The following is a 25,027-nucleotide window of genomic DNA, read 5'->3' as shown; positions in this document are numbered from 1 at the left end:
ACATAACAGTAGGGCAATAAACACATAAACTGGCAATAGACCCAACAAGTATAAATATGTGTGCAAGTGTGTCTACATAAAATATACATGTTTTTTTTAATTCCAAACTGAAATAACAATTTCCATACCTTCCCTACTCTCCTTTCTATAAAAGAAATATCATTTCTAAACACATACCAGAAAAGAATAATAATTCATCATCTAGTTCTCTGATTCCATTAGTAATGATATTGTCTGTGTTTAGCCAGGTTGTTTTTGGGCTGACTTAATCAGTTACCAAGATCATTTTATTGTTGTTCAGTCATGTCCAGCTCTTCTTGACCCCATGAGCCTATTGTCCATGAGATTTTCTTTTGGTTATTCTTCTGGATGGTTGCAGGGTGAGATGCTACAGTAGCTGTTGAATCTTGTGAGGTGTCATGAAGACAAACTTTATGACAAACAGAGAAGTAGGATTGTAATCAGAGAAAGCATTTTTCATAAGTCCTTCATCAGTCTTCTTACTGGGTCTCTTCTCCCTTTCCTTCCCTTCGGGTTACGGAAAGACCTCTCTTGGGAGGGTTCTACTCACGAACAGTTCTCAAGTGCTGCTGCTGCTGCTTCTTTGTTTCTTGTGTCCCGTGTTGGGCGCTATTTGTTAGGGAGCAACCTGCTAGTAGCTTTTGGGAATTTGTAAAGGGCTAGAACTGAGCAACGCACTTGGATAATGAAGCACGTGAGACTAATTGCCAATTGGACAGTTCCCTTTTAACTTGTTTGAAGGTTGACCCGCCCCAGCTCTTCTGTGTTGACTTGATTGGTGGGACAAAGAGGGGGAAGTGACGTGTGTGGGAGGAGTAGGAGGAGGAAGAGGAATTGAGAAGCTGACTAGCTGAATAGATCCATTCATGGGAGAGAATAATAGCAATACAAGGAGACTGAGAGGCACTTGCATTCTCTGACCTCTCTCCTCTTCCCTCTTGCCTTCAATTTATTTCATTGCCAATTCATAAGCAACATCTCGGTCAATAAAGGCTGCTTTGCAATTCTTTCAAATGTGTTATGATTCACAGCTGTGGGGGCTCTTGGAGAATCGACCTGCCTCTTCACACTTAGGGATGGTCCTTAACGCATGATTGTTTCAATTATTGCAGGAAAAAAAAAAAGCCTATAATAGTACTTTGACCTAAAATACAGAAAATACATTGGCATGCATGTAAAAGAATTTGAGAGCAATCATGAATTCATTTGGCCCCTTTGTTTCTTAGTTTCCTCATGGCTTAGGTAATTTTTTTAGTTCTTTTCTGCAAACATTTTGTGATTCTTAAGAGAAGTTTTTTAAAATGAAAGAAATTGATACATTGTCTAAAGTTTGGGATAGTCATAACACATCAACATAATAAAAACTAACAAAATGTATCCTATTAATATCATTGTAAAGATAATAATTGTCTTTACTTAGCCATATGTCTCATTTATCAGTCTTTCTGTTTTCAGTATTTGCTGGCCGATGGTTAATGTCATTTTGGACGGGGACTGCCAAAATCCATGAACTATACACAGCTGCCTGTGGTCTTTATGTCTGCTGGTTAACCATAAGGGCAGTGACAGTTCTAGTTGCATGGATGCCACAGGGACGCAGAGTGATCTTTCAGAAGGTTAAAGAGTGGTCTCTTATGGTAAGTTTTTATAAAAAGGTTTATTATTGTGATAGGTAAGAATATTTTTTTTAACTTATTTTTTCCCTTCCCTTCTGTTTTAGCATCAGTCACTTTCCTTTTTCAAAAAAAGATTCAATTGGAGAATAGTGTCTTGATTCTCTTAAGAGACAATACTAATGTGTATTACTCTTTGACATTTAAGAGAATGTATAATGTAATTTCCAATTTTTTGCCTCAGACTAATATTCTGTAAAATTGACTTATACTCTTAGCAGTATCATAATTTTAAATCTTAAGGGTTTTTTTAAGTATTACTTTTAAGAAGGAATTTTAAAATTCTGCTAATAAAAGTAACATTCTAAAAGAGCTTAGTATTACAAAGAGCATTATAAACTAGATATCTATTCTTTATAGTCAGTGCTAATTCAAGAAGCTTCTAGAGAAACTAGAATTATTATATCGATTTATTGTTAGAACCTATTTTGAAGCTTCATTCTCATTAAATGAAAATTTATTTTTAGGTTATATCTGTCTTTGTGTGTATATGTAAATATATATCATATATATGTAAATATATAACATAAGTATTAATTACTAATCAATATAGTTATCAGTTCACTTTATAATGAATTATCATTGACAAATTTTACAACTGATTGGCTTCTTTCTTATGCTTGTTCATTTATCTAAAATTGTCATACTTGATTTTGAGTTTATTTTTCATCTTCAGTTCTAGTGTAAGTATCTAATGTTGATTTTGAATACAAGAATAAGACTCATTCTGCCATTGCCTACTAAAAAGCTTGAGAAATAAGTTGAGGGAGGGGTTAGATTTTAATTGCTAAATTGTGAAAGCTACTTATTAATATACTCAGCCATATGTCATCATAGTTTTTATTATTACTTTTTGGATTTTCTTCTGTTTGGAACAAAGAAAAAACACACATACACAGATTCAAGTACTATATTCTCTATTGTCAGCCTCATTATATATAATAAAATAAAATTTCCAGTTTTCTTTATCTCTTGGTACCTAATCAAAACAATTTTTCATCATTAAAATTGAATTGAACAAGGACTACTTTTCCCCAAATTTTATGTTGCCATGTTCATGAAATCTCGATTGCCATATGTATCCCAAAAGGCATCTAGGGTGATATAAATCATCATATTGGCTGCTCTTTTCCTCCAAATCTAGTTTGTTTAAAAATTGAGGGCAGAATATTATGTATATAATGGGAAAATCAGAAAAGAGGGAACATCTTCATCAATTTTGGTGCTAAAGGAAATAGTGAACATCAAAAATGAATAAAATTTATTTGATTGGAAAAACATGTAAAGAAAAAGTTTTACAGAAAATATAATATTGGATGAGTATTTTTTAATGCCTTTTTGTATTTTCTTTCATTCAAAATTACTTCTTTTAGGGCTACATCTTATTTTGGGGGAAAGCTAGGCTAAAGTCAAACAAATACAATACACATTTTTTTCTACTAGTAGTCACCTACAGTAAGTTTTTCTCTCCTTAGAAAACGGTATTAAAAGTTCTGGTAAATAAATGTCCAAAGCGTGTCATACTTATGATATTTTGTTTGTAATTAGATAATGAAGACTTTGATAGTGGCAGTACTACTTGCTGGTGTTGTTCCACTTCTACTTGGACTTTTATTTGAACTGGTAATTGTTGCACCACTGAGGGTTCCATTGGATCAGACACCTTTGTTTTACCCATGGCAGGTCAGTTCATGTCTGTTTCAGTTGTTTTTTCCTGTGAAGTTGGAAAATTTAAGTAGAGGCATTAAAAATAAGTCAACATTGAATTTTTTAGATCATCTACTATTGTTTCCTATAGCAAGATGAGATAGGTATAATAAGTATTTGCTTTATAAATATGTTTTTAAAACATAATGTTTTATAAACATTTAGAGAGAAATGAACAAATGCTAATTTCTAGTTAGCTAAAAGAAAATTTTTTTCCCTCAAAGTTCCTAAGTCTAGAATAATTTTAATATGTATTTCTCATAAGTTAATGTCTTGTTTAAAATAGCATAGTGAGAAAACAAGATATTAAGGTTATAAGAGATATCTGTTTTCCATATAGCTGCCAAATACATATTTGATCATATTGTTTCACTGTTACAGAAGCTTTATTACTTCTGAGATCAAATACAAATTCATTTGGCATTTAAAACATTTCACTATCAAGTTCCAGTCTTTTTTCTAACTTTTTCCTCTATTCCCTTCCTTGACATTATATAGTCCTTGTAAATAGGTCTTTCCTTACATAACACTCCATCCAGTCTGTGTACAAACTGTCCTTCTTCCATGGAATGTTCTCCTACCTCATCCTTTTCTCTTAGAATGTTTAGATTCCTTTAAAACCTAACTCAAATTCACCATGAAGTCTTTCCTGGTCCCTTCTGATGCCTTCTCAGCAAACCAACCTCATATTTATTTTGCATGGACTTATAAGTATACATATTATTTCCCTGATTTAATGTATGCTCACTGAAGGTAGAAATTTCTCTACCTTCAGTGAGACTTGTCTTTGTATCACCCATACCTAAATGTGTCTGATAGATATTTTAGCTACTTCATGACTTTTTTTTAATCAAGTAAATTAAATGTAGCATCATTAGAAATTATACAAATGTTTTTATATTTCCATACTTGGTTTAAAGCCATTCTTATGATCCTGTGGTTAATAATAATAGCTAGAATTTCAAGTTTTCCCAAAAAGCATAAATCAAAACCCCCTAAAATTATTAATTTCTGAGTGTCTATATAGCTTTTGATTTCTTTAACAGCAATTAGATAATATCTAGAGATAGTCATAGCATAATTACTAAAGAACTGGACTTGGATTCAGGGAGATCTGGACTTAAGTATTATTTGTAACGTATATTGATTGTCTCTTCATCTTTCAGTATCCTTAGGAATCTGTCAGAGATTAAAAATGTAAAATGAAGAGTAAGTGCCTGTCTACATTGGCAGAGGAAATTTCTTCAATTAGGAATTTTCCTATGCCAATGAAATCACAGGTCCAATCTAACAGTAACAGTAATAGTAATTGACATTTTGTATCGTGCTTTACATATGTTACCTGATTTAATAAAAGTAATCAAGAAGATGTGTAGTTCTAATTTCATCAATTTCTGTCTGATTTTGTGTGTTTCACTGGAAATGAATGGAAGGCTTTCATTTTCTCTTTTTTAAAATAAGGAAGTTGAAATAAATGACTCCAAATTTTTTTCCAGCTGGAATAATATGTTGTGATTCTTTGTAACTAGAATGTTGAGTGGATGCAACTAAGAATGCAAATACAATGAGTGAAACAGTCTTTTTTTCTCCAGGAGTTTTACATTCCTTCACTATCCAAAGAGATTACCTGTTTGTGGGCCTGAACAGTTATTTCTTTAAATAGATTATGTCTCTGGGTCAGTACAATTTCAAGGACTATAACTGAAGCAGAATATTTTGAAGAGTGATCTTTGCTCCTTTCTAAGAAGTGACTAATTAGAAACCCAGTAAATTTTTACTTTGGATCTAGGATCCAGCCTCACAATTTATTAACTAAATTAATTTGTTCATTTTCAAGTAAAGATCACTGGGACATTGGTCCCTACTCTAAGGTGAAAGCTCAAATTAAAGGTTTTCAGAGATCTCTCAAATGATCTTATGAAAAGGTTCATGGACAGAGTTTAGCACATTTATTCAAAGTACTTTCTGGGCAATATGTGTTGCAGATAAGCCCTGTTAGTATTGCATTTTCTTCTTCCTTCACTCTATCCTTTCTTCCTCTTCCCTCCTCTCTATTCCTCTTTTTCCTTTTTCTTTTTTTTCCCCCTCTGAGGCTGGGGTTAAGTGACTTGCCCAGGGTCACACAGCTAGGAAGTGTTAAGTGCCTGAGACCATATTTGAACTCGGGTCCTCCTGAATGCAAGGCTGGTGCTCTATCCACTGTGCCACCTAGCTGCCCCCTTCTTTTTCCTTGAGTGTATTTAGGGCATTGAGCTAAAGTTCAGGTCTGATTTGGTGGTAATTGAGAAATTTGGTGAATCCCCAAGTACATCTTTACTGGTGTTTATATTGAACAGTGCTTTTCCGTTACTCTGGATTTCTTTTAAGTTAAAATACATTTATGTAAACAAGGAAGAAGAATAAAGTATGCATCTGAAGTGTCAGGTAAGATTGTATGGAAATTGTGTGATCCCCTGCTGAAATTACTAGATGAGTTATGCTTCAGTCACTTAACTTCTTTGGTTTAAATTTTTCTTTAGGAATCTATGTATTGATTATTGAAAGGCAGTTTTGGAATATATTCCTGTAGTGATATTAGGACTTAGCTTTTGGAAAAAGCAAGATTTATTTTCTAGTACTGGTTTACTAGTATGTTAGCATAGACTAGTGCTATATAATTTTTTATTAATTTTTTTATTCTTGGCCTATACTTTTAAAAAGAAATGTGAAGCTTCTTACTGATTGACCAAAGAAATTGTTAGGCCTGTCTACTGATAATAAACTCATTTCATTACTAAAATTGAATAGCTAAATGTCTTTATACACTAGGATTGGGCCCTTGGAGTTCTCCATGCCAAAATAATTGCAGCCATAACATTGATGGGACCTCAGTGGTGGTTAAAAACAGTGATCGAACAGGTAAGGAAAATTTTTTCTTAAATTTTGGTGCCTCTTATATAACTCCATTTAATTGATTGTCATGTATTTGAACTATCAGGAATAAAAATATCTAGGAAATAAGTTAAAGGTTTTGTGATGCCGAAATATTTTGGCAGTCTGTGATCTAATATTGTCATGCTTTATTGGTAGACTTTCACTTAGAGCAATTTACTTTTATTTTGCTTCTATAAGTTGGACTTATTAGATCCTTAGTTTGGGAAACCAAATAATTAAGATTCTCAGAAAGATTATGTTTGAGACAAGAACTCTGAAAGCATTCAGAAATACAAGTAACTACAAATAAAGGTAAAGGAAATACTTAAAAGTAGATACAGAATGCCATGTAAGCATCTTGGAATTTTTTGGTTAGAGACAGAAAACCCTAACTTTGTTATCCTTTAATACCATCACTGTATTAGGCAACATTCTGATAATTTGTTTTTCACAATGATAGCCCTGTTTCAAAACTATCATCCTACTCCATTAAGACAAGCAAGTATAAGTCATTTTAAGGAAGATTTTTCATCCAGAATGATTTTGTGCTTTAAGGGATAAATCTTTTGGTACTTTAAGGGCTAACCTTATGGAAATTCACTAGTATATAAAAATCTCATTTCTGCACTATAGATTAAATGAAATATAACTATTTTTTAAAAATACAGGTGTACTTTCACTTTCAGCAGACCCTGTATTTGAATAACAAGATCCATAAAACAAGTAGGTCATAAAATCAGCACTAGAACCATGCACATCTCAACATAGTGTATATTCATTAAAATGAATTGGTATGCCAGTTTATGTTCTTTTCTTAAGTAATTGTCTTTTCCTAAAGTCTGTGAAATATAAAACCATTTTTAAGAAGGCAAAGTTGTGTGGTAGTTTGTGATTGCATGTTTATTTAGAAGTGTTTATTAAATATATTTAGTTCTGTAGGTTTTAGTTTTATAGGGAATGGACAGTATGTCAGGCTGTGCTACGTTGTCTACCATATTGAAAAGAATGTTTAAAAAAAAAAACAGTAGAGACAACATTTTTCCATCCTTCTATTCTGTCTTACCCAGATACGTTGTTTGTTATCTAGAATCCTGAATTATGTTCTACCCAGGCTTGGTTTTTTTTTATTCCCCCATTGGGCTTTTCATTCTCCAAAATTCTCTCTTCCTCTTTATCAACTAGCTCATCCATCAAATCCTCTTAGCTGATGTTTGTTGTCCTGACTGAGAAAAATTCACCATGGTTTGGATGGGTTATTCTAGTTTAAATAGACTTTTATTTCCAAAGAGGAACCTATTAAAACAGAAGAACCTTCTAATTGCTCACATTTATAGGAGATATTTTTTTTTTCTTTTGGAGCATAGAATGCATGTTGCCTGTTTAGTACAGGATACAGAATACAGAATAGAGATAAAGGACCTATCCTTCCTCCAAGATGAATCTTTCCAGTTATAGAATGTATGTGGGCAGCATTGTTGAATAGGTATATGTATTCATAGAATTATAAATTAAGAGCTAGACAGTGTCTTTTATAGATGAGAAAATTATGACCTAAGAGGTTAAGTGGCTTATTCTGTTCTCTAAATCATACTGCCTCTCAGGATACAAAGCATACTCCCAGAACAATGTTCTGTCAAAACACTCGAGTAGTTTTCTCATGTCTGTGTTCTACCACTTACCTAAACGTTTAAGAAAGAAAGAAATTTTAGTTATTTTGGTTTGGTGAATTGAATAGTTAGAGCTTTGGATCAGTTGATATCTTTTCTATCTTGGAGGCTTTTTTCTTGTTTACCTACTCTTACTCTGCTTTTTTCATTGCTATAGGTTTATGCAAATGGCATCCGTAATATTGATCTCCATTATATCATTCGAAAATTAGCAGCACCAGTGATATCTGTACTGTTGCTTTCCCTTTGTGTACCTTACATTATAGCATCTGGCATTGTACCTTTACTAGGTGAGTAAAATTCCTGTTGTTGATGGTCATATTTTAGTGCTTTAAGAAAAGTTGGATTTTATTAGTATTGTGTTATATATTCTGTGTATCTTGTGGCATCATTTTTCAAATTTTGTATACTTATTTTTTCAATAAAAAATTATTCCAAATTATAATTTTGTCAGATTGACTATCGAGAGCCAGAGGAAGAAAAGCTTAAAACTTGGATGTAGTTTTTACATTACCTACTGCAAGTTTTGATTTTCTAAATGTTGGATCTTTTAAACTGTCAGTTTATGATTCTTAACTGCTGTTATAATTCAGCCTTGGTGATCCATGATTATAGGAGGCACTTAGTTCAAAGGGAAGAAGTTATAATTTGTGTGTTAGGCAGTTGGCTAATTTTTTTCCCCAGTGTTTAGTATTGTTTGATTTGGTTTTAATGAATTAATGATATTAAAAACATAGTTAAAGGCAGTGTTCTTCAAAGTATTTCTGTAAAAATATTAGTATTGAAATATACTTTTTTTCAAAGTAGATAGGAATCTATTTACATGACTTTTCTACTATATAATTGTGACAAAATTTTCTGTAGTTATTCACATTCACAATTTAAAATATTTTAGGCTTTGCTGATTTTTCTTTGAACTCAGGAGAAATAGGAAAAACCAAAACATTCATTTGTAGCAGTGTCATCCTAATTCTTTAATGTTATTTTAATAATAGAAAAATTTAAATTGTACATAGCCTAATATTCATTAATGAAAAAATATACTTTGAATAGTTCCATTTTGTCACTGGAGTATAGAAATAGAGTACTCAGGTATGCTATACTTAAAATTCAGACTGCTTTTATCATCTTATTACTTGATATATATATATATATATATAATGTGTGTGTGTAATAATTCAACACAAATTTAAAAGAAAGCTTCAGATTTTTTTGCCATTTAAAAAGAAGTTTTTTAATATTGCTTATAAAACATGTAACATTAAATTTGCTTTGAGCCAAAGAAACCATTTAGTAGTATAGGAACTGGCACATATTAAATTCTTATTAAATGCTTGTTGACTTGATCAAGAAACCTGGATTCTCGTCCTGACTGATATTAACTGTGTGATCTCACATAAATTGCATGGCCTCTTTCTAGGTTTCAGTTTGTACATCTCTTAAGTGAATGGGGGTGAACTAGATAAAACTTGAAGTTTGTTTCAGTTTTTAGTAGGGATATCTTTTGTACTCATATGATATTTATACCATCCTAATCTTCCACAATGAATGCTTTTTGAAACCTTACCTTCTAGATTCCATGGAATTTTGTAATTGGAGGTGACCTCAGAAATCCCCTTGCTTTATTTCCTAGGTGAAAAAAATGAATATGAGAAGGGTAGACTTAATTATTTGCACGATGGGCCACACTGCTAGTTAAAAGAGGACTGAATTAGAACCTCATTCCCTTGAATCCACTGAGTTTTCTGCTATATAGTACTGCCTCACTATTAGGAGAATAGATTTTACTTTCAATTTTGACTACATAGAAGCAGGCACATCCCTTATCACATGTGATAAGTGTTTATTATTTATTTTACAGGTGTTACTGCTGAAATGCAAAATTTGGTACAGCGTCGAATTTATCCTTTTTTACTAATGGTGGTGGTTTTGATGGGTATCCTGTCCTTCCAGGTTCGACAGTTCAAGCGCCTTTATGAACATATTAAAAATGACAAGTGAGTCTTCAAGTTTATTTTTGGATAATGTTTCTTAACATTATCATAATAATTCTATTTGTGTTACTAAAATCAAGATTAACTGGCATAATGGGGAAAAAAACCAAATTAGGCTTTTGTAACATTACATTTGGGGTTCATCTGAACCATTAATTTTAAGACTCTTTTAAGTCTTTAATTTCTGTTAGAGTACTACCTACTAGTGCCCCCCCCCAAAAAAAAAGTAAGTACAAACACACGTGTTTTCAAAATTAATCATCTTTAACTTTCTAAACCACTTTTCATGCTAATTATGTTGTTTCCCCATTTTCTCAAATAGTTTTAGTCATGGAAAAGCAAAAATAATACAGAAAGACTGAATAAACCCCCTTACATACACCAAATAGCAAAACTATTAGTTTAATTATTTAAAATAGTGGTTGGGAAGATTACTGCAAAGTGAAAAGGACTTTCTTCTGTTATAAGAACATCAGAAATAAATTGTGAAAGATATATTGTAGAAAGAATGAAAAACTGAAAATGAGTCAGTTTAATAAATAGTGACTTAATGCTTTTGCTTTCTATTGACTAGTTAAAATTTTCTTAACTTTTAAGGAAAAATAGTAATTAATTACCTGAGCGCCCAATAATCAGAAGGTACAAAGCTAACAGAATGTTCTTTCAGGCAAATTTTCAAAATCAAGATTACTCCCAACAATGCACAGTAAACTCTTCCTTTACCCAGTGATGTGAAGAGAGGAATTTTCTGTGATTAAAGTCAATTCTGGATTACTACAAATTAATGTAATGACCATTTTAGGAAATTAGGCCTTAAGTACTTCCTCCTAAATCTTAGAAAAAAAAAAAACCCTATCAAAATCATGTTAGGGGCTTATATGTATAGTTAGATCATTGAAAAACTTTTAGTTGGAAAAAATAATAAAAACTAATGGTTATGTTATATTGATAGGAGAAACAAAATATATCTAGAATTTATTATTCAACTATTTTTTGCATAGAAGATTGTATATATCTTCAAGAAACTAACAGTCTCATAGAGGAGATAAAATACCAACACAGATAGTCATACTACAGTGGCTGAGGTACATATAACAAACTAGTGTGAGAAGTTTGAAGGTTAAGGTACATTGTTTATAAGAAGTCTATGGATGGCTTCTTGGAGATGATAGCATTTTAATTAGACTTTAGAGGATAGTTAGGAAAATTAAATAGGTAAATAGGGAAGGTTGCATCTAGGCAGAGGGACCAATAACCTAAAAAGGGCTGCAGAAATAAAATGTGTATTCAAGGAACAAAGTAGTTTAGTTTGGTCTTCAAAGGCTGAGAAGAGTTTAAACTTTACTGGATAGCTAATGGGCCACCATTGAAAATTTGCATAAGAGAATATCTAGTAGTTGGGTCAAGGATGAATTGACATGCTGTATAAGGAGACTATAATAGTAATTTTATCTAAGCAGGTAGAAAAGAGAGCCTATTACTGGGGTTGTTTCATGGGATTAAAAAGTAGGGGAAAGGTTTTAAGAGTGATTATGGAGATAGAATTGAAAGTTCTTGATAAATGTGAAATGTGAAGAAGTAGAAAGATAACATTAAGGTTAGAGACATGAGAAATAACGAATGGTGATTACAGAAAGAAATAGTGAAATCAGAAGGGAAAGTAGATTTAGAGAAAGGTGGTTAACTTCTGTTTGAAGTATCTAGGATATTGAGGAATAGTTTTTCTCTTGAGTGTTATGGGCTAGAACTTGAAACAAGGTGCTAAGTCAGTGGAATTGATCTAATTTAGCATGGTGCTTAACAAATCTCTAGTTCTGTACCTGTATTTAGTACTTACTCTAGTTCCACAAGATTCACACCTTTAAGAGAAGTATATATAAGCTAGGAGCCTCAACCAGGATTCAGTCCGGGAGATTCAGAAACCAGAGAAGGCAGTCGGGGAGAACTAAGGAAAACAGAGAAGTAGTGGCAGGTTGTCCTGTGGAGAACATTGAAACCAAGATCCAGAGAAGGCCTCCAGAAAACTAGCCAAGCCTCAAGTGAAGGAGATAAGACTTTGAAGGAGACAATAAAGGATTTGGACTTTAATCCCTGCCTGATTATTGATTATTGAACTGAAATGAAGGCTGTTCCCAGAAGCCCCCAAGAAACCTGCTCCTGGAAAATATTACATTTTAGAGAAGAATATACATCTAAGTAGCTAGGGATAAGAACCTGGAACTTTAAAAAAGAGGTCAAGACTAGGGAAAGATTTAAGGAGTCATCTGCATAAATTTGGTACTTGATGACATACTGAAGGAGGTTGCCAAGGTTAGCTAGAAAGGGTAGTGAAGAGGACTAAGAAGAGACCACAGGAAATACAGATATTTAATACATTAGACCTTAAGGAGATTAACCTGGGAAGGAGTTTATAGATTAAGGAAATCATAGATTAAGGAAGAGTATGGTATCTATAAAGCTAAGGGGGAAAAGGTTATCCAGTGGAGTAGAGCTTATTTACAGGTGCAAATGAACCCTAAAGGCTCTTTGAAGGAAGAAACTATCCAGAGAACAAACTAATAAATAGTGACAAGTATGACATAGTTTTCCATACTTTTATAAGTCTGCATCAAATTGCTTTTTTTAGTGCTTTGTGGGAAGGGAGGGAGATTCAGAATTTAAAATGTGACCCAAAAATTAATTTAATTAAATTTAAAGGGGAAAAAAAACAAACAAAACTTTTGAAGTGTAGCCTATGGATATATAGTTGTTAGTGAAAGTAGAGGGGAGAAAAAGATTGAAACAGTTGTCATGGAAAATAAAAATAAATAAAGCAGCTAGCATTATAACACTTTAAGGTTTGCAAAGTTCAATTCTCACAATAATATCTAGTGCAAGTATTATTTGTCTTTGGTCTAGCACAATGAACACACAGTAGGTATTTAATAAATGATTGCTGAATTATATCCATTTCTCAAATAAGGAAATTAAACTTGTAAGGTATTTATTAAATGATTCACCAGAGTCACACAACAAGCAAGTATATGGGGGTGAATTTGGTTAAATCAGTTAAGGTCTTTGAGTCTCAGTTTCTTCATATATAAAATGAGATTATCACTTTCTCATACAGTGCTTTGAAGAAACTACTATAGGAGCATTAAAACATTATATAAATCTGACTTGTTAGGGCAATTAAGATTTTGTGTTTGTTACTTGGGTCTTCTTATACTCTTATCCTTGCTTCTCAAACTTTCCATCTTCTCTCTCTTTTTTTTTTCCCCTTTCCCTTTTTTTCTGTTCCTGTTCATAACAACTTTTAACCCAAGGAGCTTTCAAATTTCTAGTAGTTATTGCTAAAACTCAAACCAGTTAGAATTGATGCTCATTTGTTTCTGTTTCTTATTCTGTATTTTTCAAATGGCAAAATGTCATGATCCCATATGCAAAATGGTTTAAGCCTCAATATTCTGTTTAATTGTATGTTTTCAAATGTAAGGAAGCATTAATTTTTCTTAATACTAATTCTGCTCTTTTAAAATTTAGATATCTTGTGGGACAACGACTAGTGAACTATGAACGAAAGTCAGGTAAACAAGGCACGTCAACACCATCTCCACAGTCTTCTCAAGAATAAAATAGTTGTCTTAAATATCTTGACCTTCCTTTTGCCTTTATGTGTCCTTTTTTGTGGACTCTTCTATCTCTGGATAATATTTTTCCCGGTGATCCTCACAGCAATGTTTTTACTTTAACTTTTTTTTTTTTTAAATTCATATTCTTAGCATTTAGATAGCAGTTGAAGACCTGCTTCTCTATCTGCATCTTCTTCATTTTTCATTGCTGTCTGAGATCTGTATATGTGTAAATAGAAGTATCCTGACACCCTAAAACCTTGGATTAAACAGAATGTGCATTGTACATCTTTAAACAAAATGTATATTAATTTATTAAATCTAGTTGTCACTTTATTTTGGACCTGCTGTTCTGTTGACAAGAAAAGTGCCACAAAGCAATGGCGCAGAGAGGCAAGACTTTTCAGTGAATTTGGAGCTCATTTTATGGTGTTCCTAATAGTTCTTATTAAATTGAATCATTCTGACTTTCTTGGGTGGAGAGGCCTTACCAAGAACATGAAAAGAAACAAATACAAATCATCAGTGAAGTGTCTGTGGTAAAAAAACATGAACTGTGTACTTCACTATCAACCTTTTTGAAAGTTATTTTGTATAACACCAAAGCTGTTGTACGTTTTCTACTGCCTGATTTTTTTTCATGTGTCTGTGTTTGTAATATTGTACAGTAACTTGCTGTAGGTGAGGAATTTATTTTTAATTTTGATAACTTTAATAACCTTGGAGATCAGCATTGAAAGTCAGGTTTTTGTGCTTGTTAAGGGCATGTCTACATTTACCAAAAAACAAAAACACCAAATCAAGACTTTTTTGTTTTTTCTTTTACTTGCATTTGTTGGCAGTAGTGGCCAAAAATCATACGTCACAAATCTTATAGAATAACATCATAAACAATACAGTACTGCAGTTTTATTGAAATTAGTACATCTTTGTGATGTTTTTGCTAATTGTAGATGTGGCTTATTTCCTTAGGTAAAATATGTTGGAGAAGATTATTTGGAAAAATCTAGCCCTTTGAGCTAGCAAATGACTGGGTGGGATTTAGGGAATGTATTTCTCTTTATCATCTCCCCAGATCTCAAAAGTTTTATATGTGAGTGAATGCATTGATTCCCTTCTAAATTTTATCAGGAGAAACTAGCTGAGCTGGGGGGGTTTTTGTTTGTTTGTTTGTTTGTTTTGAGGCAATTGGGGTGACTTGCCCAGGGTCACACAGCTAGGAAGTGTTAAGTGTCTGAGGCCAGAGTTTGAACTCAGGTCCTCCTGACTTCAGGAATGGTGCTTTATCCACTGCATCACCTAGCTGCCCCAGCTGTTTTTTCTTTCTTTCTTTTTTTTTTTTTTCTTTTTTTTAAAAGAAATGCAAGCTGTCATATTACAACTTTGCTATGAAATCTCATTCAAAAAAATTAATTTTCCTTGTAACCAAAGCTGCAAATTAGGAACTTTACAGGGAGAACTGATGGGCAATTGGGCCGATTATTTTAAATTACATATTGCATGAAATGATCGAGTATGCCTTTTTTTAAAGAAAGGCAGAATTAACTTTGGTGAGTCATAAATGGCCATAGGAGAATGATCTTTGTAAATTACAGAAAACAATTCACATAGTATTAAAATATATAAACTGAAATCTCCAGATTTTTTTATACAAAAGTATAGCCAAACACAAACTACCAAATCAAATGCAACAATTTCTAGTAGTTTCAGTTATTTGCAGTTATTCCCAATCATCTTATCCCCTCCTAGGTTATGAGTGATTATCTTCATTTAAATTTTTTATTAAAAACAATATGGATGAAAGAAGCTTTACATGGGGTATAGTATTGCATTATTTCGCACTTTGTAATACATCTCTATGTGTTTGCAGATTTTTTTTTGTACTGCATTAAGGAATGTTTAAGCTAAAGCTCTGCTCAGTCCTTTGTCTAATAAAATTTTTGATTTTCTTTGTTCTAAATACTTGATAAAATCTGTCATGTTAAATTTTTATAGAAATTGCTCTTTAGAAGAAAAAAGATTTGATAAGTGAAATTCGATTATTATATTTACTCAAATTCTTTGATGTTTTATTTAATTTAATGTTAACAAGAATTTAAGTTCCATCATACAAAAGTTTAATAACATGCATTTGTTTAGCAACAGAAGGTCTGGGCAGTTTCCCAAAACATTAATAATTGATGTTCTTCAGAATTATGTAGGTTTCATAAATTGTTGGAAAATTTCTGGTAAAACATAACATGAAAAAAGGCCAAAATGATTTTCTCTGATTCATTTATACATGTACACACACACACACACACACACACACACACACACACACACACACACACACACACCAATAATTAAATGTAAAATTTTGATTACTTTTGCCACAAATTATTTTTGGCTTGAATGTCAGTATTCCTTTAGCATTCTGTAATTTCAGAAGAATCTTTTTTACAAAAAGACGGGATTTGCCAATAGTAATTTATTGGCATTAAGATTTTTCCTTAACAGTCTTGTAAATATTTAAAATCTTTAGGGTTGCAGCCCTTCAATAGCATCCCTCTCCCCTCCCGACCAGGAGTGCAATCTCATACATTTTACACAAACTGAAAATTCAAGTCTTTGAGATATTAAAATTTGTTAGAAAAGTAAGTACTTTTGGCCTTATTTATTTTAGTTTTTTTTTTTTTTAAACAAATTTTTAAAAATTAAAATTTAGGATTGGCTTAACGTGACCACCTCATTAATTTCATCAGAGAAGTCGTTGTTTATGTCAAATAAATAATTGTTCTTTGTCAGTAAATTATGAATTTCATTTTAAAAGGAATTAAGCAATGTTTTTAAAAAACTGCTAATATGAAGTTTGCTGATTATAGCTAGGATCCAAAAACCTCAAAATGTTTTTCTTTAAATGATTTTCCTCTTATATATATGGAGAAACAGTGGAGATTGAAAACAAATGTCACTGGACACCTTAAGTCCAGGCACAAATGTAAAATAATTTTTATTTTAAAGTTTAATATGCCTCTTAAGTAATATAATATAACTATTGTCTTGTGGGGTGGTTTTTTTTTTTTTTTTCATTCCCTTATTGAAATAGCAGAGGCTAATTTTCCTTCAAATGATTTGATTTTTATAATATTTACTTTTCTCACACCTTGAAAAGCAGCCAATTAAAAATATGACTTGCATTTGGATTGCAATGAAGATTTAAAAAAATATATATTTCTGCATTAATAAAATATTTGCAAAAAAACACTGGTAAATACATTTGGTGAATATTGACACACGTAAAAAGTAAAGTTTTCAGTTTTTTCATTTTAAGAATGCTGCATTTTAAATTTATTCGCTAAGGTCAATTTTATAGTATTAAACTTAGCTATGTTTAAAAGAGATTTTTCATAATGAAAAGTAGAAAGTATCTGTTATATTACTACTTCCATTCATGATGAAAATTGTAGAAAACACAAAGTATTATTAAAAAGCATGACTAATATAAATTCTTTCAAACTTTTGTTTAAATTATTTTATCCAGGTTTGTTGTTGTTTTTTTAATCTAATATTTCTTTTATAAGAGGCTGTGAGCCCATATTTTTTTTAATGTCCTGTCCCTAGAGACTTTCTTCCTTCATATTTTACTTCCTAATATTCTGTATTTTGAATCATATGATAATTAGACAATGTATCTTTTATTCCTGTGTACTTTTTATATGTCCTTTTCACTTTTTATTTGTCATGAATGTAAGTGATTTCCATTCACAGAACCCCCATCAATAAAAATGTGAAGAGTGGAATGTCAAGAACCTTTGATAAAAAAACAGACAAAAATCCCAGAATATCTGGAATTCAGAAATCAGATTTTATTTATAGTTTTTCACTGTAAATGACATTGCAAATGACAGCAACTATCAAAGCTAATCTCAAGCAATTTTAATAGTTAAGTCATATTCAGTTGTGCCTGACTCTTTGAAACTGCATTTGAGGTTTTCTTGTAAAAGAGTAGTTTGCCATTTTTTTCTCTAGTTCATTTTATAAATGAGGAAACTGAGGCAAACAGGGTTAAGTGATTTGCTCAGTGACATACTTTGTAAATGTCTGGGAAAGACTGGAATTCAGGACAATGTGTCTTCCTGACTCCAGGTCTAACTCCAGCTCTTATCCATTGTGCCATCTAGTTAGCCTAGCATCATACTCTTATAATTAATAGTTCATTATCCTGAGGTAGTTTGTTCAAAGAGCATATAATCTGAAATCAAAATAATCTGAATTTTGAATCCCTGTATTGTCACTTGCTGATTGGGTAACTTAGAATCATTTTGTTTTTCCAAACCTCAGTTTCTTCATCTTTAAAATAGGAATAATGTTTTGCTGGCCCTGCCAATCTCACAAGTTAGTATAAGGATCTAAAGAGCTAATGTATATAAAGTACTTCACAAATATCAGCTGTTATGTTCTATGTGTGTAATATGCTATGTATGGGAAGACATAGATAATTTAATACGCGGTCTCTTTCGTTTTAGTAGTTTTTAGCATTTAAAGAATATAGGATATGTTCTGGGTGACACATTTCAGGAAGAACATTGAAAAGCTGGAAAATATACTGAGGATGGCAGGTAGAATGTGCCATATGAGGAAAGATGAAAGAGCCTGGAGAAGGCTTAAGGGAAACAAGTGCTGCCTTCAACTATTTGAAAAGCTGTTATACAGAAGATGGGCTTAATTCTTTCATTTGGCCCCAGGGATCAGAACTTGAAGCAATAGGTAGAAATTATAAATTGGCAAAATATCCCTATAATTTAAGTTACCCAGAAATGGAATGGGCTGTCACTAGAGGTAATGTTGGGGTGTCCTATCAGTGGAGGTCCTTTACCAAAAGTAGGATTATCACTCATCAGGTGTATATTGGAGCAGAGCTACAAAATGCTGCAGATAACTCTGGAATGCCCCGAACCAGGTTAAAATGTAATTGGGAAATGTTTAACAAAATAAAGTATAATAAAGGAATGCTAATTTGTGGTTTTCTAACTCATTATGATGCTCACAGGGATCCTTATGTACAATTTAGTGGCCCTCTTATATGAGTTTGATGCCATTACTGTAGAGAATAACCTTGGCATACAGTTGTAATTTTATGCATAGAAAATGGGGAATTAGAATAGTTTCAGTAAGATGAAATAATCTAATTAATTTCATACCTGAAGGAATAATACTTCCAAAATGTCCTGAAGTAATAAGCACTGATTGAAAGCCATTAATGAGTAGAAGCTCAAACTTTTCCCAAAGTAGCCCATCCCATATCTGGATAGCTATAATTGTTAGTCCACTCTCCTGAATGGATACAGGAAGGTACACTGAGCTTGAACTATGAGACCTAAATATGAATCTTGCTTCTGCTGCTTACTATCTTTGAGACCATAGCCAAATCACTTGAATGCACTGGGTCATAATTTTCTTATCTATAACATGAGGAGATGGGATTAGATTACCTAGAAAGGCTTTTTTACACTTCTAGACCTCTAACCTTAGGCTTTGACTCTCTTATTGTCCCTTGGTTCTTCTCTTTGGAGTTGACACTAATCACATGACTAGATTTTGGCACATGAGAGCCTTTCAATTACTTCGTAACCATTGTGTTTCTTCCCCTTCAAGCTAAACATCCATAGTTCATCTTCTGGCTCCATTTCTATCACCATCCTCATTGCTCTTCTCTGTATGCACTCCAGCTTGTAACTGCTCTTCCTAGAATATGACCTTCAGAATTTGACATACTTTATTTGTAAAATAGAGTCATCAAGTTCTCTGCTCTGTAAACTGTACCTCAGTATAGCCTGAGTTAGTTTGCATTTGTTGGCTTCTGTGTCACAGTGTTGATTAATATTGAATTTGTAATTCACTGAAACCTCGTAAATCTTTTTTTTTTTTCACATGAAATCTTTTGCAGGTATGTTTCATCATATAACTCGAAAGGTGATTTTTTTGAAATTTAAGAAGTAAAAATTTATTAAACTACACTGCTATACTCATCCCATAGCTATACTGGAACAAACTCAAATTAAATCCTAATTCTCCAGTCAAAGTATATTACCTAACTGTCCCGATCTTACATTTGAAATTTGACAGGCATGCTTTGTATTATATCTTCATTAAAAAGTTGATTTAAATTGTTAAAATAGCACAAAGCAAAGGACAGATCGTAAAACCTATAAGCAAGGTAGATGACTCAGCTGATTTCTGGGATTAGTCGTTCAATTAACTCTCAAATCTACCATATTACAATCATCTAGTCTAAATATGTCCATCTCTTCTCATCATAAAATCTAGAAAAAGATGTCTAAACTTACTGCATTCATTTTTTTCTTATGAGATCAGTTCCTAAATCTTAATCAATTTTACTTCTACATCTTTAGTATCTTTCCCTACTTTACACTTATACAACTGTCATTATTAATTAGTCTTTCATCTCTCACTTTCATTACTCTTTTACCACTACCTCTTAATTGATCTTTCAGCTTCCAGTCTTTCCCCTTTCCAAGCCATCCTCCAAAGATGCCAAACAGCATTTCTAATCATTTTTGTATATACATTTTTTGTTTCTATAGCATTGGTTTGACAATTTCACTTCCCTACTCAAATCTCGGTGGCTCTTTATCTCAGTTTTTAATGGTTGAATTCTGTTATTTGTTCTAGGCTTGCTATGCAGTACTTTTTCTTCATGCACTAACATTCCTTTCAAGTTGACTGTGACTTTCTGCATAATACATTGCACATTATGTAACCATACCTTTGCATATGCCTTCCCTTATGCCTACAGAATGAACTTATAAAATTGCATCTTATAAAATTCTTACTTTTCTTCAGAGTTCAGCTAAAGCCCACCTATAGGAATCTTACCCCTTTCCCACTAATTTTTAGTGCTTTAATCTCTCACCTCCCACCCCAAATTCTTTTTTTATACATATTTTGTACATAGTTTTTTTCTATACATACTTTCTGCAAGATCATATAAATTCTTGCTTAATCTTTCCTTGGCACTTAAAAACAAATCTGTAATGTCAAACACAAATAGAAAAAGATCCCTCTAAGGTGCATATTTAACTTAGCCATAGCCCTATCATGAATTCTTTCCCATCAAAAATCAACAATACTTATGTATCAAATGAAAGATGTTGAAATGGCTGAAGAAACAAAGGTTCAATCTTTGGAACATACTCTTTTAAGCAATAGGAAGGCAATTGCCTGACAAACAGATCAGACCTCTTTAATTTAGGCCTAGATTCCATATGTAAATGAAGACAGACTTTTGTATATTAAAAACAATCAAAACCAACTAACTAAAAGGAAACAGTAACTAAGTAATCTGATTTCTAATTTGATGAAAGATTAAGGACTTTACAATTTGAGAAAGGGAGACCAAACAGTTATAATTTCCTGACATCAGAAAAAGTATCCTTCCTTCTCCCTCCCTCCCCCCCATGTCTGTGAACAATCAAGACTATAGAAACAATAACTAATTGGTACAAGGACCCATTTTCAGGTAAAGCATGGATTTGTTTGAGAAGTGTGATTGTGAGAAAAGTTTAATCAGCCTTTGGATCTGACTGGGGTTCCTTAGTTAAGGATTTTAAACAGCCAGTAGAGGTGGCTCAGTTTCCCCAGCCATGCATTCAAGCAGTGTGATAAGGGTTTCTTCCAATTTCCCCAATTGCATGAACATTTTTTACAAGACAAAATTTGGACTAGGACCCTGCTTGAATAGAAAAGGAAATGAGCTAAATCCAGAATTGTCACAAAATGGAGTCAAATATTGTTGACTTAATTCAACCACATGCTATTCTAATATCCTCAGTTTTCTCGAATATAAAGTTTTGTTTCCTTGTGAAGGTCACTATTCCATCCAATTTGTTATTTTTGTTTTGAACCTCTCCAAACATGAGACTATGAATTTATTGCTGGTTTTCTTAATTGGATTTTGATTTCTTACTATTTTTTTTTCTTCTTTTAAACCTGCTACTCTATGGTATCTGGCTTGGCAGGCAAATGTGAACACTTTGCTCCTTACTCACCACCACCCCCCCTTTGATATTTTTAAATTTGAAAAAAGTTAAGAAAAAAAGGAAAATAGAAAAGAAATACAAAAGAGAACATTGTCTTGTGCCCAGCAGAACCTCAGGGAGGATTCAAAAATATTTCCTTGTAAATTTTCTTTGGTTCTTTGCTCACCTTATTTCCTTTCTTCTTCATTTCCCCCTTTCATAGCCTCCCCCCACTTCCAAGCAAGCTGCATTTAAGAAAAGATATGAGGTATACATATATAGATTCACACACATATACCATATCCACCCCACATACATGTATCTTTTTTATCCTTGCTGTCTCTTTAATTAAATTCTGCTCCATAACTTGCGTTGCTGTTACTTAACCTCCTCCCAACAAGGAATCCTCTCTTGTCTTCTTCCATTAACATTTTGCTTCCCCATTTGTCCATCCCTCCCCTCTTACTTTTTTTTATAGATTTTGGAGTCTATTATAGAACTGTGATCTCCCTCCCCCCTCTAATGCTTCTATTTCTATTCTTCCTCTGCACCTCATTTGTGTAATATGACTGCTATTTTTATATTAACTTTGCCAATCTTTTGAACTACCCTATTTGTTGATGTGAATCTTATATACATACATGTATATATTTATACACATATGTATATATGTAAACATTTTGTCCATGTTAAAGTTTGTCCATCTTAAGTTTCTTAAAACTGTTCTTTCATATTGGCTTTTATATATTGAATTTTCTGTTAAGTTTGGATTTGATTGGTAGAAAGTCCTGAAAATCTGCAATTTCATTAAATGCCCATTTTTTTCTCATTCAGGATTATAGATAATTTTTGCTGGATGTGATATTTTTGGCCTTAGGCTTTGTTCTTCTGATTGTACATAGTTATAGTTATAGGGCCTGTAGTCTTATTATAGCTGCTGCTAAGTCTTGTACAATTTCTAATTGTAGCTCCAGCATATTTGCAAATTTTTTGTTTCTTGTTTCTTACAAAATTTTCTCTTTGATGTGAAGGTTTCAAAATTTGGCAATAACAATTCTCTGTTTTCCACATAGAATCTCTTTGAGGTAGTGAGTGGTGGATGTTTTCTATTTCTATTTTCCTCTCATGTTTTATCACTGCAGGACTATTTTCTAGGTTGTTTCTTGCATTATTGTATCAAGACTCTCTTTTTGGACACAGTTTAAGACAGTCCATTTATTCTTATAATTTCTGTTCTTGATGTATTCTCCAGATCTGTCATTTTTCTTGTTTCACATTTTACTCCATTTTCTCAATCTTTTTATAATGTTTTATTATTTCTTGGTCTCATAGCTTCACTGGTTTCCCTTTGCCCAATTCTAATTTCCATCTTTAAGACTCTGTAACTCCTTTTCTAATTGGTTAATTTTTTTTTAAATAATTTCCTTTTTCTTGAGTGGTTTTAATTTTTTTCCTTAGTTTTTCCTCAATGTCTTTCATTTGATTTTTGAATTTTTTGAATTCTATAAATTCTTTCTGAGGAGGGAGCCATTTCACATCACTTTGGGGAGTAGAACTTCTAGCTTTTTTTTTTTTTTTAAACCAAAGTGCCCTCTGAAGATGAATACTGATCTTTCCTGTTTTGATTATTTCAGTGGTGGTGGTCTTCTTTGCTATCTTTCTCTCTTTTTTTTTTTTTTTTTTTTAAATAAGCATTAGTGTAAGAACCTCTAATTGTGGGGTGGACAGATAGTACCTCAAACTTCCCTTCAGCTCTCTTCTCTCATCAGGAACTCCAAACCAGGAGCAACCCCCCTCCCCCCCCCAGCAGCATTCCTGGCCCCTGCCTCTTCACTCCTCAGGTTCTGGCTCCTCCTTGCCCATGGCTGTGTCTCAGTGGTTTGCTCAGTCTTCCTGGACTCCACAGAAAACACAGACTCCATAAACAGTCCAGTCTCTCTAGTTCCTGCTGAGACTTAAGCCACACCTAGCTAGCCTAAGGGGGATCCCTGCTTTGTTTCCCAGGCACTAGCAGGAAAGTGTGTGCATTTCAGGCAGGCTAATCTCCAGCCCAGGCCTTTCTTCAGATCTCAGGTTGTATCAGGAAGACCCCAGTTCTGCCCCAGCTGTCTTAATTTTTCATAAATCTATGTTCACTCTTAGATAGAGATTTGTTCAATTTGTGGGGGAAGAACTTGAAATTTACCAATCTAGGAACAGCTAGTTAGTGCAGTAAATAGAGCACCAACCCTGAAGTAAGAAGAACTGAGTTCAAATGTGATCTCAGACACTTAACACTGCCTAGTTGTGTGACCCTAGGCAAGTCACTTAATCGAAGTTGCCTCAGCCAAAGAAAAGAAATTTACCAACCTACTCTGCCATCTTTCCAGAATGCTCCCCTCCTTACTTTTTCCTTTTAATTTTAAAGCCCTCTAGATTTTCAATATTCCAGGCAAATATACATTTTTTTTTGCACTCTATCCCAGTTCAAAGACTGGTTTTAATTTGTTCCCAGTCAAAAAATACAAATTACTTTTTATTTGCTACATTCATTTATAAAGAAAAAAAAAATTCAGTCTAGGATATCAGAAAGGTCCGTGGCATATAACTAAGTTAACTGAATTCAGTAAGATCTTGCCAGTAAAAGATGAAAAATTCTGTATCAGAAGATTCAAACAGCTTTATCAGGAAAGTATAGTCAGGTGGGGGCAGATTTAAGTCCTAGAAAAAGTAACCTTTTCTCTATAGACTTTGGATAGATGTGACTCTAATGGTCTAGAATTCCATTTTTCTACTCAAGTGACTTCTAAGGTCACTCATAAGTCTACTTGGATCTCTATCTCTCTCTTACTCTTCAGTCTGAACCTTTGCTTCTACTGCTTTGTAGTATAATCTGAGTTGTTGTAAAAGTTAAAATAGCATCAGTAATTCCACAATAATCTTGGAGCATGTGGTCACAGAAAATATGTTATACAAACCTTTTTATACCTAAACATTGTCCCCACTCCCTTTTATTGAATTTCTAGATAATCCTAAGCCAGAGTTTTCCTTCCCCTCCTCACTATCTCCCACTTCTTGAGTCCATTTGTTCTAAGTCATGATCAGACAAATTTGTTTATTGTTTTTGCTGAGGCAAATTGGGGTTAAGCGACTTGCCCAGGGTCACATAGCCAGGAAATGTTAAAGTGTCTGAGGTCATATTTGAACTCAGGTCCTCCTGATTTTAGAGCTGATGCTCTGTCCACTACACCAAACATTTTCTTAACTAGAAGTTCATACATCTACCTGAAACACCTAATTTTGATTAGAAATCATTCAGTGAAAACTTTACCTCCAAGACCTTTGGTTTCTTCTCCAAGATTTCATACTTTTTTAGGAATGCTTTAGAGGTTCTTTCTGGTAGTATCCTTTGTGGGACACTGGGAAAAAAAAAAAAAAAAA

The 25,027-nt window shown here is 32.9% G+C and overlaps 1 protein-coding gene and 1 long non-coding RNA gene across 2 annotated transcripts in view; one reads left to right on the top strand and one right to left on the bottom strand.

Moving 5' to 3' along the window:
* The window catches only part of MARCHF6 (membrane associated ring-CH-type finger 6), a 72,978-nt gene extending 59,056 nt beyond the window's left edge, over positions 1 to 13,922 (top strand). Inside the window, 6 exon segments of the mRNA XM_074279126.1 lie at positions 1,477 to 1,658; positions 3,243 to 3,377; positions 6,210 to 6,299; positions 8,139 to 8,271; positions 9,843 to 9,978; positions 13,498 to 13,922. Coding sequence (XP_074135227.1) covers positions 1,477 to 1,658; positions 3,243 to 3,377; positions 6,210 to 6,299; positions 8,139 to 8,271; positions 9,843 to 9,978; positions 13,498 to 13,588 — 767 coding nt within the window. The 3' untranslated portion in view covers positions 13,589 to 13,922.
* LOC141549524 (uncharacterized) lies at positions 3,324 to 25,004 on the bottom strand. The gene is made up of 3 exons (XR_012484374.1): positions 24,918 to 25,004; positions 9,549 to 9,610; positions 3,324 to 3,408 (listed from the first exon to the last, which is right to left on the bottom strand). It is a non-coding gene; the product is annotated as an uncharacterized LOC141549524 (long non-coding RNA).
* Between the last annotated feature and the right edge of the window lie 23 nt (positions 25,005 to 25,027).

This window comes from Sminthopsis crassicaudata, chromosome 1, assembly GCF_048593235.1.
Source record: "Sminthopsis crassicaudata isolate SCR6 chromosome 1, ASM4859323v1, whole genome shotgun sequence".
NCBI lineage: Eukaryota > Metazoa > Chordata > Mammalia > Dasyuromorphia > Dasyuridae > Sminthopsis > Sminthopsis crassicaudata.
Note: the sequence above shows the minus strand (reverse complement) of the source record. Positions and strands in the feature narration are given on the sequence as shown.